At 43.4% G+C, this 14,522-nt stretch overlaps 1 protein-coding gene across 3 annotated transcripts in view; it reads left to right on the top strand.

The window, feature by feature from the left end:
- adgrl2a (adhesion G protein-coupled receptor L2a) overlaps positions 1 to 14,522 on the top strand; it is a 199,465-nt gene that overhangs the window by 130,821 nt on the left and 54,122 nt on the right. For all 3 annotated transcript variants that reach the window (XM_029677042.2, XM_029677045.2, XM_065026429.1), the window contains exon 5: positions 6,274 to 7,074. In XM_029677042.2, the coding sequence (XP_029532902.2) occupies positions 6,274 to 7,074 (801 nt within the window). The remainder of the gene's footprint in view (positions 1 to 6,273; positions 7,075 to 14,522) is intronic.

Raw genomic sequence — 14,522 nt, forward strand, 5'->3', positions numbered from 1 at the left:
ACGACTGCTTCTACGGCACCTTGTAAAAATGCAGAGGCATGCAAACATATGTTAACAGGATTCCAAAGCAGTCAGACCTCGTTTTGTTTTATGTCATCGTCTGCTATTTACATTTACATTTAAGTCATTTAGCAGACGCTCTTATCCAGAGCGACTTACAAATTGGTGCGTTCACCTTAAGACATCCAGTGGAACAGCCACTTTACAATAGTGCATCTAAATCTTTTAAGGGGGGTGAGAAGGATTACTTTATCCTATCCTAGGTATTCCTGAAAGAGGTGGGGTTTCAGGTGTCTCCGGAAGGTGGTGATTGACTCCGCTGTCCTGGCGTCGTGAGGGAGTTTGTTCCACCATTGGGGGCCAGAGCAGCGAACAGTTTTGACTGGGCTGCGCGGGAACTGTACTTCCTCAGTGGTAGGGAGGCGAGCAGGCCAGAGGTGGATGAACGCAGTGCCCTTGTTTGGGTGTAGGGCCTGATCAGAGCCTGGAGGTACTGAGGTGCCGTTCCCCTCACAGCTCCGTAGGCAAGCACCATGGTCTTGTAGCGGATGCGAGCTTCAACTGGAAGCCAGTGGAGAGAGCGGAGGAGCGGGGTGACGTGAGAGAACTTGGGAAGGTTGAACACCAGACGGGCTGCGGCGTTCTGGATGAGTTGTAGGGGTTTAATGGCACAGGCAGGGAGCCCAGCCAACAGCGAGTTGCAGTAATCCAGACGGGAGATGACAAGTGCCTGGATTAGGACCTGCGCTGCTTCCTGTGTGAGGCAGGGTCGTACTCTGCGGATGTTGTAGAGCATGAACCTACAAGAACGGGCCACCGCCTTGATGTTAGTTGAGAACGACAGGGTGTTGTCCAGGATCACGCCAAGGTTCTTAGCGCTCTGAGAGGAGGACACAATGGAGTTGTCAACCTTTATTGATGGCGAGATCATGGAACGGGCAGTCCTTCCCCGGGAGGAAGAGCAGCTCCGTCTTGCCGAGGTTCAGCTTGAGGTGGTGATCCGTCATCCACACTGATATGTCTGCCAGACATGCAGAGATGCGTTCGCCATCTGGTCATCAGAAGGGGGAAAGGAGAAGATTAATTGTGTGTCGTCTGCATAGCAATGATAGGAGAGACCATGTGAGGTTATGACAGAGCCAAGTGACTTGGTGTATAGCGAGAATAGGAGAGGGCCTAGAACAGAGCCCTGGGGGACGCCAGTGGTGAGAGCGCGTGGTGAGGAGACAGATCTCGCCACGCCACCTGGTAGGAGCGACCTGTCAGGTAGGACGCAATCCAAGCGTGGGCCGCGCCGGGAGATGCCCAACTCGGAGAGGGTGGAGAGGAGGATCTGATGGTTCACAGTATCGAAGGCAGCCGATAGGTCTAGAAGGATGAGAGCAGAGAGAGAGAGTTAGCTTTAGCAGTGCGGAGGGCCTCCGTGATACAGAGAAGAGCAGTCTCAGTTGAATGACTAGTCTTGAAACCTGACTGATTTGGATCAAGAAGGTCATTCTGAGAGATAGCGGGAGAGCTGGCCAAGGACGGCACGTTCAAGAGTTTTGGAGAGAAAAGAAAGAAGGGATACTGGTCTGTAGTTGTTGACATCGGAGGGATCGAGTGTAGGTTTTTTCAGAAGGGGTGCAACTCTCGCTCTCTTGAAGACAGAAGGGACGTAGCCAGCGGTCAGGGATGAGTTGATGAGCGAGGTGAGGTAAGGGAGAAGGTCTCCGGAAATGGTCTGGTGCGGCCGTCACAAGACGCGAGATTTCATCTGGAGAGAGAGGGGAGAAAGAGGTCAGAGCACAGGGTAGGGCAGTGTGAGCAGAACCAGCGGTGTCGTTTGACTTAGCAAACGAGGATCGGATGTCGTCGACCTTCTTTTCAAAATGGTTGACGAAGTCATCTGCAGAGAGGGAGGAGGGGGAGGGGAGGAGGATTCAGGAGGGAGGAGAAGGTGGCAAAGAGCTTCCTAGGGTTAGAGGCAGATGCTTGGACTTTAGAGTGGTAGAAAGTGGCTTTAGCAGCAGAGACAGAAGAGGAAAATGTAGAGAGGAGGGAGTGAAAGGATGCCAAAGTTTTCCTCCATTTCCTCTCGGCTGCCCGGAGCCCTGTTCTGTGAGCTCGCAATGAGTCGTCGAGCCACGGAGCAGGAGGGGAGGACCGAGCCGGCCTGGAGGATAGGGGACATAGAGAATCAAGGGATGCAGAAAGGGAGGAGAGGAGGGTTGAGGAGGCAGAATCAGGAGATAGGTTGGAGAAGGTTTGAGCAGAGGGAAGAGATGATAGGATGGAAGAGGAGAGAGTAGCGGGGGAGAGAGAGCGAAGATTGGGACGGCGCGATACCATCCGAGTAGGGGCAGTGGGGGAAGTGTTGGATGAGAGCAAGAGGGAAAAGGATACAAGGTAGTGGTCGGAGACTTGGAGCTATCATAGCTATCCTCCAAAACTGTACAATATAGAAACAGACATAAGTATTTTATTCAGGCAAAGAAAATAGGCATAATGCTTCAGCTTATGTTCCATCACATTTACATTTGAGAACTTTACTCTTTACATTTGCTGACATTAGTAGCGTAGTTTGCTTTGCTCAATTATATTATTTAGAATTTGCATTATCCCCCAATTTAATCCAATTGAATGTCTTGCCCTCTGGACGAGACGGGAGCCACTGATTGAGTCTACATAGTGGTCAGCAGGCTTCTGAGGCCATGGATTGCAGCCAATACACCAGTCTAGTCACTCCAGAAAGTACATTACATGCAAATCAAAGGAGCTTCTGTCTGCAGCAAATAGAGAGGTTTGTTCTTAGTCAAGGTTAAAGTAGAGTAATGATTATATAAAGACAGAACATTCATGTTATTTATAGGTGTATACCTTAAAATAAGTGAACAGGGACCCCTTTACTGCTATGTTTGGTGATAATGAGGACAGGGTTTTGGTGCTATCTTGTTTTTGTAATGCTGCTCTTTTAAATGTTATTCACTTCTCTTCTTCCCTTGTGCAATCTGCAGGAGACTTCCTTGGCTCCCTGACTCTTATTATGTTCCTCTACTGACCAGTTTCTGGTGACCTTTTTAGTTTTACACTAATGTCTGCTCAGGTCTTCCATCTTGTCTCCTCTCCTTTTTCAGATTTCCGTCTTCTTCAATTTGTATCTGGCTGGCTGTGTCTGAGAATTTCTGCTGTCTGTTAATTTGTTTGCATCTCTGCCATTTAATCTTGTAGGTAGCCAGAACTCTGCTCCTTCTTAACCATGCCTTCCTCACACTTGAATCACTTGCATTTTTGCAGAGTGGAGGGCTTGCTTATGCCTCTCCCTCTTTCTCTCCTTTTTCTTTCTTTCTCTTTTCACTCTTTTCCACACACTCGAGGGATATATTTTAGAACAGTAAAATAGTATGTATTATACTATAAAAGCATCATTTATATTCTATCTGATTAAATGGACGGCCTCATGAAATCTCTGCTATTGATATTGATTGGTTTTTCTACTCAATGTCCCATTGTGACATTGAATTTGTATTATATTCTTGATTTAGAGTACTAATAGGCTGTCTTTATATGAAAACATATCACCGTATGAAAACATATCACCGTATGTAACACTTAACACTATTTACACCTTTTGGTTAGCATTCTTGTGTTTCATTCAATAAGATTTTCAGATCGATGAACTAGCAAACGAGTCAATCCACCATCAATCCAAAAGTCAAATGGCACTATTATCGTTAACCTCAATTTACACAACTAATTAAGTGCAATGTTTACTTTGCAACTTAATGCATGGTGACTGTCATAACATTGCTACACTATTGTATTTGTTCTAGAACTATAACACACTACTTTTAGTAGATATTTTAACGGATTATCTACTTCCTCAATGGAGAGAGGGGAAATAAACCACAAATGTCAGCAGATGCTTCAGGGTTTGTTTTTGTTTGCACCTGTTTTGCCTAAAGTCATACTCAGCAGGTCCCGGAAGCCTTGGTGCAAGAATATTAAATCACCAACTTACAGTGTATCATAGGTTCTATATCAATCTGTTAGTAATGAAATAGGCCTCTATGAAGGTTGGATCACTGCAATATTGTACAGTAAACTGTGAACTGCAGGCTCTATTTTTGAACCATACTGTTTAACTCTCTTTTAGTCCTCTGGTTTCATGACACAAATTATTTAACTAGTACTGTATTATTTGTTGCCAGCACAAAGAAGGTGTTGTGTTTGGCAATTGTGTTATTTACCTGGGTCGTGTCCATTTACGGCATGCAACTGAATTAAAAAAAAAACGGAAAACGAACCTTTATATTTCTCATCAGTGTTACTCAAGTCCAAGTTTACTGTTTCAGTAAAAAACTATCTCCAGTTTCTGCCTACTGAACACGACCCTGGTGATCAGATTGTTTTTAAAAGGACAATGTACAGATTCCTCTTTTATGGGACTCAGCTCCCTTTCAATAGCGTTAATCTGTAAATTGAGTTTGGAGTTTTTGTTGTGGAAATATTTGATTGACATATGATATTAATAATTTACTCTGTTAGCAGCAGAGTTACTTGGTTTATAGTTTGCTGGTCAATTGCCGTTCATCAAAAATCACAGCAATGTCATTAACATTATTTTATCGTCTGATGTCCAATGGTTACATCCAGATATATCAAAACTCAAAATAGTGTATATGTTATCAAAAGTGACAACAGTAATCACACTAGCAGCCTACAGACTGTTGACCTGAATATAAAATGAACAATGTTGTGGCCAACTGTGGTTGACCAACCTTCTATAAACCAAGCTTAACACTTGGTCAAAGCTCCATACATTGTCCATTTGGACCTCTCTGGGTGTCCTAACCTTAATCTTTCCCTCGAGATAGGGGGTCGTCTGCACTGTCTGATGGTGTTTACTGTATCTCCTGTTTCTCTTTCCTTTCTCAAAATAGGTCTGCCTATCTTTGTCCATGTGTCATTATATGTTACTGCTTATGTAACCATAGAGATGACAGTTAATTCATATTAATCTCTTTTTTCCCTTGCACCCCTTTCATTCTCTCTTCCAATGCTTAAAATAGAAGTGGAGCAAAAAGGTAAATAACTGACACAATCCAAACCCTAGATCCTTGTTTTGTGGCATATGGTTGTAAATCTTCCTATCCCCACTACGGTGTGCCAACCCCATAGCAGGCAGTAGCAACAAACACATTCCCCATATAACAGTAGTCAGTAAACTGCAACGATGAGAGTGAGACTGATTTAAAGAAAAAAATGATAAAACACTAGCAGCAGTACAGCTGTAAGTGCAGAGTGTAGTAGCTGGAGTCCATAGGGGTTTCTTCCCCCATCCTCCTGGGTGCTTTTGCTACTCAGCCCAATCTCATATTGCCTGGCTTCCAAACCCCTCTACATAGCATGCCATGGTAACAGTGTTTTCTGGCCCTTTGAAATCTACTGGTTCTAATGTCCTGTTCTCTCTTAGCACCCTCTCCCCCCTTATCCCTTATGCCTTCCCTCTTCCCCTTATCCCTTATGCCTTCCCTCTCCCCCTTATCCCTTATCCCTTCCCTCTCCCCCTTATCCCTCATCCCTTCCCTCTCCCCCTTATCCCCTCCCTCTTCCTCCTCATCCCTTATCCTGCCACTTGCTGCTCTTCTTTCCTTTGATTCATGCACATACTCAGAGCAACAACAAAAACACCTCAAGAACACGCTCACTTGTAACTTTAATGGTTAGGAAATTTGCAACATTTTGTCACAACAAACCTCTCAGGTATATGGTAAAAACGAGTGGTGTAAGTGGCAAATGTCTCAGAATACACATTTTCAGACCTGCTGAATCCTGCTCTCGATTGAAACCTCCAGTCTGTTGCCAAATGACTTTAGTTGCCTGCTTTTTTTGTTTACAGGAATTTTGTTTGGTTTTTGTTCTGTTCTATTCTCCCCCTCGTTTGTTTTCTATTCCCCTACAGTAGATGTCTAAGAGACAAGGCTTCTTTTGTTTCAGAAAGTTATGTTATTACTTCATATACTATACATTTGCTTAACAACTTTCCTATTCCTTTTTTTCTTTCTATGCACAAAACCAAACTCCCCATACTGCTTGTGAACATTGGTTATAGCTGTAGTTGTCTTTTTTGCACTTTAATGTGTGTTTGTCCCCACTCTCTTTTTGGACAACCCGTAAAACAAAATGGAGAAATTAGAGATATCTTGACATTGTCTTCTGCTATTTTGATACGTTTCACTTGGATTTGTTGACTTAAATCTGTTTCTTATTTTACTCTTCCCCCATCACTAGTTTTTGTTTGTCCTGGGACCCTGAAAGCTGTCGGTGATCCTTCCTTTCTCTTTGAAGCGGAGCAGCAAGCCGGGTCATGGTGCAAAGACCCTCTACAAGCCGGTGACAAAATCTACTTCATGCCTTGGACTCCTTACCGGACAGACACACTCATTGAGTACTCTTCCCTCGACGACTTCCAAAACGCCCGGCAAACCATCACGTACAAGCTCCCCCACCGGGTGGACGGCACTGGATTTGTGGTCTACGATGGGGCCGTGTTTTTCAACAAGGAGAGAACCCGCAACATTGTAAAGTTTGACATACGGACCCGAATCAAAAGCGGCGAGGCCATCATCAATAACGCCAACTATCATGACACGTCACCCTACAAGTGGGGTGGGAAAACGGACATTGACCTGGCCGTGGATGAGAACGGCCTGTGGGTGATCTACGCCACAGAGCAGAACAATGGCATGATGGTCATCAGCCAGTTGAACCCTTACACACTGCGCTTCGAGGCCACCTGGGAGACGACGTATGACAAGCGATCGGCCTCAAATGCCTTCATGATCTGTGGAGTACTCTACGTAGTGAGGTCCACATATGAAGATAACGAGAGTGAAGTCAGCAAAAGCTTAATAGATTATGTTTACAATACCAAACAGAACCGTGGAGAGTATGTAGATATCCACTTTCCCAACCAGTACCAGTATATCGCAGCTGTGGATTACAATCCCAGAGATAACCAGCTATACGTGTGGAATAATTTTTACATCCTGAGATATAATCTGGAGTTCGGACCACCCGATCCCGCTCACGGTAAGCAACATCTCATTTCATCAGCGCACAATACTGGTAAATTGCATTTTGTGACATTGCGAATTTATCTGCCACAAAGTGTGTTGGTATTCCACGGCCTGCGTGTCAAGTGTCACGGATGGCAGATTTGTTTATTTAGAATTGAATATGTGTTAGATATGTTACGGAAGCTTTGGAGTGCATGAAGCTTCTCGGGGTGAAGTTGTGTTGCTCAGCAGTAAACAACATCACCCACTTACCATCTCATAAGGGATCAGTATCGGGGGATTTACTTGGGTTTACAGTGCGGGCGTTCCCCCACGTCCCCAGTGCAAAGGCAGGCCCATGGGGGTAGCTGCTGCCACCAGCTCTTCTCCCAGAGAGAGAGGAAATTTACCCCCACCACTGGAATCATACCTTCCTGGACAGGTACAAAGTGTTATTCCCCCTGGTACAGAAACCCTTAATCCCCATCGGGCACCGTTCAGGTAGCAAGTAGTCTAGTGTTTAATAGCATTGGGTCAGTAACCGAAAGGTTGCTGGTTCAAATCCCTGAGCTGACGGGGTGAAAAATCTGTTGAAGTTCGCTTGATCAAGGCCCTTAACCCTAATTGGTCCTGTAAGTCACTCTGGATCAGAGCGTCTGCTAAATGACAAAAAAAAAAGTTCACCATATAAGGCTAGTATGAGGAACAGTGTGACTTCTGGAAGACGAGGAGGCAGAGAACACGGGGAAGGGATCAATCACTCGGGTCATGTCAGATGAATATGTTTTTAATTTAACTGTCAAAAATTGACATGAGGCCGCTTAGGCCCCAGATAGTCTTTACATTGAGCATATAATAACTGTAATTACCCTAATCCCCTCCTCACCCCGAGTCCTAAATCCATGTAATACTCCATACAGTCGGCGATGAGCGTGGAGGTCAAGCAACTTTCCTCCAGATTACCACAGCTCAATATTTATTAATGTATTTGCTAGCCCACTTTTGTATTGATAGGGCTGAGGAGGCTAAATTGGGTTCAACCAGTGGAACATGCCCACTATAGTAAGAGCCAGACAGGCTTTAGTGTAACAAAATAACTTCTCCTAAGTTTAGATACAGACCCTTAGGGGGAAATTAGTATGCAGTGGGTGCACTGGATTGAAGTGAAGTCATCAAGGGGAGGAAGATGAAAATGCACTCATTTCCCTTTACTGCTGTCCATGAGCAACTTGTTTAAAGTGTCTCTTTAGCCAATAACGAGGTATTTGTGGATTTTGATTGAATATTTGCAGCATTACAAGCAAAATGTAATTTTCTTTTCCGATTTCCCATTTGGCAAATAGATTGTCATTAACAGATACTCAAATACAAATAGGTGACAATCAGCAGAAAGGCAGCTAGTATATTACATTTCTGTTTACATACAGCTATGGTAATGGTAGTAGCAAAAACACTTGTCACCTCGTTAAATCTAAGAAGTATTACAATATTTTTGTTACAGTTCCAAGTTATACGACTATAAAAGCCAGACATTGAACTGAAACACATATGGTTTCAATACCATTTTTGCAGATTCATGGAATAGAGTTGCAATGCTCAGTTGATTAACACATATGTTGAATGCACATTGAATGCCAATTTAGAAAAGAAAGCACTTTAAAGGTGCTGTACAAAATAAGACTTGGTTTCAGTCAAACGTGTGTCCAACAAGCATCCTTAACTCTTCACACAGCACAGAGAACCTGGGCTGTAACATAGTGCCTATTTAGGGGCTCGTCTGGGATGCAAGATACCTACATTATACCCTTGGGCCTAAACACTAACTACACTGAACAAAAAATATGAATCCAACATGTAAAGTGTTGGTCCCATGTTTCATGATCTGAAATAAAAAAATCACAAAAATGAAACATATGCACAAAAAGCTTATTTCTCTCAAATTCTGTGCACACATTTGTTTACATCCCTGTTAGTGAGTGTTTCTCCTTTGCCAAGATAATCCATCCACCTGACAGGTGTAGCATATCAAGAAGCTGATTAAACAACATGATCATTACACAGGTGCACCTTATGCTGGGGACAATAAAGCCACTCTAAAATGTGCAGTTTTGTCATATAGCACAATGCCTTCAGATGTCTCATGTTTTGAGGAAGCATGCAATTGGCATGCTGACTGCAGGAATGTCCCCCAGAGCTGTTGCCAGAGAATTTTATGATAATTCTCTACCATAAGCCACCTCCAACGTCTTTTTAGAGAATTTGGCAGTATGTCCAATCAGCCTCACAACCGCAGACCAAGTGTAACCACGCCAGGCCCAGGACCTCCACATCCGTCTTATTCACCTGCGGGATCATCTGAGACTAGTTACCTGAACAGCTGATGAAACTGAGGAGTATTTATTTCTGTAATAAAGCCCTTTTGTGGGGAAAATCTCATTTTGATTGGCTGGGCCTGGCTTCCCAGTTGGTGGACCTATGCTCTCCCAGGCCAATCCATGGCTGTGCGAAATGTGTGAAATCCATAGGTTAGGGCTTAATGAATTGATTGTAATTGACAGATTTCCTTATATAAACTGTAACTCAGTAAAAAACTATTGTTACTGTGTAATTTCAGGCAATTTTTAGGGCTGTCAGAGTTTTGTTTTGACATTTTTTGGGGTACACAATTTTTTATCATGATTAATCGCAATCATGATTGAACATCCAAAATACATAATCTATACAGCTAAAGTCTACATTGCAATGTAAAACTATTTGACATTGAGGTTAGAGAAGATTGTGCTTTCTCAATTTACCTAATTTTGCTAACCAATACTTTAGACCAGGGGTCCCCAAACTTTTTCCTGTGAGGGCCACATAACTTTTCCCTTCTCTGATGGGGGGCCGGTGTCAGTTTGTAACAGAAAAAGTGTGACGATCGTAGGGGAGCTTAAAAAATGTATTGTTTTCCAGAAAGCCACACATAACCAAATAACCCTTTCCAGGTTCTTTACAGAAAAAAAGTCAGGAAACAAATAATAACACTATTAATGAAATAAATAATAACTAAATAACCCTCTCTGAGTTCTTCACAGAAAAAACAGGAAATAAATAATAACTAAATAACTCTCTCTGGGTTCTTCATAGAAAAAAAAGCCATGGAACATTAACTTTCTGTCGTGCCATGCACAATCTTAACAGATAAAAGTTCAGCTCAGTTGTCAGAGCAGAATCTCTCTGACACATATGAGCAGTCTCTTAAAGTTCTTGTGTTCCTTCCTTATAATCCTTTTGTAGGTTCCAGTAGGCTTGTAGACACCGCTGTTTGCAGCTCTCTCTCATCAACTTCCCTGTGAAAACCACAAAAGAAGCAGGTTGAAAAACTGAACTAAGTGATACAGCACCTACACAGCACAATACATTTCACTACCAGTATGGTTGTAAAGATGGATTTTATCCCAGTAGATTTTATTATGATTATATTTGTTTATGCTCAGAATGACTCATTCAAGTCAGAAAAGTGAGCTTACCTATGTATGTTCATCAGTGTGAACTGTGGGCCTGCATCTGGCTGGTGAGAAGTTGAATATCAGGTTCCATTCTAGTTACAGCCAGTCTCAAGCACTGATGCAAATGTTCATCTGTCAATCTTGATCTCATCGGGGTTTTCAGCAGTTTCATGCGAGAAAAGGTTTTCTCGCAGATATACGTGCTGCCAAAAACTGTGGACATTTTCATTGCGTGTTTTTTGATGTTTGGATATGTGTCGTTTTGGAGGGCGGCATAGAAGTCAATGAGACTGTTGGGCTTGAATGCGTCTTTCAGAACATCACAGTTCTGTAACTCAGCCAACTCAAACTGATATGAAGGCTGGGCTTCATCAATGTCGGCAACAAAGGGGTTCTGAAAAAGACGGATTTCTTTTGCATGAACATGTAGTTCACTGGAGCCCCGTCAGTCGTGATGCTAGCTAGCTTTGACCAGTCCAGGTCCAACTTCTCCATGGTTTGGCACACTTTGTCAAAAATATCCTCTCCCGTTGTAGTCACTTTGAGACTTTGGAGGGCTGCCAGCTCCTCGCATATCTCAAAGTTTGCGCTAACTCCACGAATAAAAATGAGCAGTTGCGCTGTGTCTTGCACGTCCGTGCTCTCATCCAGTGCTAATGAAAAAAAGTCAAATTCTTTCGTCTTCTGCTGCAGCTGGGCATATACATTACTCCCGATTTCTTCAACGCGTCTGGTGATTGTACTCGCCGACAGACTTACGGCATTAAATGCATCTTTCTTCTCGGGACACACCTCCTCCGCGACAGCATCCATACATTTCTTAACAAACTCTCCGTCAGTGAAAGGCTTACCGCTTCTTGCTATCAGTTTAGCAACCCGAAAGCTGGCCCGAACGGATGCCTGGTTCAGCTGAGCTTGGCGTACAAATGTATTCTGCTGAGATAGTAGTCCACTTTTTAGCTTTGAGAGTTTGTCTGCTCGTATTTGGCCTTGCAAGCTATCGTACTTGTCTTTGTGACGGGATTCATAGTGTCGGCGAAGATTGTATTCTTTGAATACCGCCACCGTCTCTTGACAGATGAGACAAACAGCCTTTTCTTTGCATTGAACAAAAAAAAAATTGTTTGTCCACTGCAGGTTAAATACCCTGCATTCTGAATCAATTTTTCTCTTACCTAACCTTTTCGCCATTATTCCGTTTTTTCTTTGACAGGGCCGGGCCTAGGATTTTTTTTCTGTAGGCCAAATAGGAAAAAAATTCGATAGCGTCTCTGGTATTGTTCAGAGGGCCGGGCCAAATGTGCTGACGGGCCGTATCCGGCCCGCGGGCCGTAGTTTGGTGACCACTGCTTTAGACAGTCAATATTCCTGTAATGTTCTTTGTATAAAACTTCTTAAATTACAGCTGAAATTGAGCAAATTCAGAATTTGTGAGTAATCGCAAGCAAATCCTGCGATTAACATTTTTTTATTGTTTGACAGCCCTACTAGTTAGACTATTCTTACAACATCAAATAAAATGTACCTGTTTAGAAAGTCATTACTCACTATTGGTGTCTAAATTCAAGTTACAACATAACTATATCACAGATTTTGTTAACACAGAATTCAATCACATGAAGTTGTGTAAGGACATTTTTTTAAGACACTGGTAGATCGGGGCCTTGTCTAGTGCGAATGCTGTTTATGTCAACGCAAGAGAATCAGCCTGTGGGATCACGCTGACAGGTGGGAGTAGATGGGGTTGAATCCAACACGCAGTGACTGGAAGTGTAAGTTAAATAGGGCTGGCACAATTACCCTATAACCTTATAAAGAGCGACCACCCCTAGAAAACAACTTCTCGTTTTGGAAACGGCCTATGTGCCATTAATATATGCGTCAGAAACATTTAATCTAGTGTCAACATTAACTACAAAGTGTAACAATACCATGACCATCACAGCCCTAAGTTAAATGGGTCAGCCACCTGACCCATCATGACCAATCACACCCAGATGTGTCTCACGTATGAACTCTAATCCAATGTTACATCACATGGCGTCACAGCTCTTTTTAAACCACTACGGATTTCATGTAACAGCTCATAAAAAGAGGTATTCCTCCATCAGCTCCTGTTAGTGAGATGATTACATTAAATAAGACATTACACTGGAAGTCTCATCGGGCACACAATTATAAGGCCTGTTTATGCATCCAAAGCACAGATAGATTGTCTAAATTCTCTGAGTAAGCATCTAAAAAGCTGCTTTTTGACTGAGAGATGAACATTGGGCCTCGGTCTAGAAGCTCAATGGGACACAGGTCAGTCCTAGCTGGGGAACCCCTTTATTTATCCTGAGTTGTAAAATGAAATTGCTGATTGCTTTCATGGAATAAATCCCCCTGAGCGCCAATTAAGACCCACACAACTCACCACCGGCTTCTTAATTGTTTAGATGTCAATACATTGGTATGCAATTTCATCTGGCGAGCCTCAAATTGCAAGTGCTGCTCTTACGGCTTCAAATGACCCAATTTATTGTAAATTATAAGGTGCGCGCCATGCCGCCAGTGACACAATTTACCAATTAGCTCACCAGTATCTCTATGTGGCCGAACGTTGGCCTGCTGTTGCGTTATTTTATTAGTGCACAGCACAATACAAGAAAACCGTGCTAATACATTAACTGTAACACATAAGCAAATGGCCAAGTAAGTTCACCCCACATTTCAGGTGAATTCACAGCTTTCCAATCAACTCTATAATCTCATGATTTCCTGTACCTCTTAAATGTAGGCCATTCTACCATTCTATGCAGGTCTGCTCACAGAATGGATGGAAATGGGTGCTACATGTGTGCACATACCTAGAACACCATGAGAGAGAGGGGATTGAATGTGTAAGGCACAGCCTCGCAGTGAGCCAAGGTGCTCTGCATGGTAACAGCGAAGGCCCCTCTCTACATGCTCCAGAGTTATCCCGGATCAGAGATCAAGGTGCTGAGGAAAAATGTGCAAAAGATGACACTGCTTGTTTTGACAAAACCAACCCCATGTCCTCGGCGTCCGAGTGGACATCACTTGAAAGGGAGAGCGTATTGATGTGGAAAATTGCCATTTTTATTCCTCCCACATTCTCTCTCTCTGGTGTGGACACACTCGACGGGCCTGTCGCCTGTCTTACTGCGGCTGCTGATAGCGAGAGCCATTGTTCTCCATAGTCAATAGCCCCATGTCCCTGTAGATGAGCAGCCCTGCCATGGGCCCTGTAGAAAATGCATCATTCCTACCTCCCTTCCTTGAAGTAATCACATAACCAGAATTGGTTGGATTGGGGGGAAAAATTGGGTGGCGAACTTGCTTTCACCTATCCAATCACTTATAGATCTGTGATTACCTGAAGGAAACAAGAATGGAAGGGTGGATTCTATTATTATGTATTATGATTTGAACAGGGCCTGTGTCTGGCTTAGTCTGCTGGCCAGGATCAGCGTTAGACTTCAGCAAGCCAATCTGTTGCCCAGAGGCAGCGTTTCTATACTCCCGTTACTCTCCAGACTCACGTCCCTGCCAGTGCCGGCAGCGTCCACACCGCCTCCCCTCCTCTGCATTAGCAATGGAGGAATGAATTACCTCCGCAATCTGCACTGATGATAGGAGGAACATGCTAATTCAATGACGGATCCCCGGCCCCTGCGCGGCACCCGCTCTGAGGCTTTTTCCTCTCCCTCTCAGGATTCTCTTCACTTCTTCCTCCAAATGAGTCCATATCTTTTTATATTATTTCTGTATTCAGTCGTGATTCATCCGACAAGGGCTGTTCTAGCAGGCTCATTCCCAGATGTACTGGGATTTCACAATGTGTTTCCATTGGATCCTATTTATTAATATACAGTAGGGATGTCCCTGGTTGAAGATTTATAGGTTTTTCAATTCTTAAAATTCTCAATTCTGAGAAGTGTATTTTTTGATACACAGGGTTGGACGTCAGATATTTCTCTAAAATGTGATC

Source organism: Oncorhynchus nerka, linkage group LG13 (genome assembly GCF_034236695.1).
Source record: "Oncorhynchus nerka isolate Pitt River linkage group LG13, Oner_Uvic_2.0, whole genome shotgun sequence".
NCBI classification, from domain to species: domain Eukaryota; kingdom Metazoa; phylum Chordata; class Actinopteri; order Salmoniformes; family Salmonidae; genus Oncorhynchus; species Oncorhynchus nerka.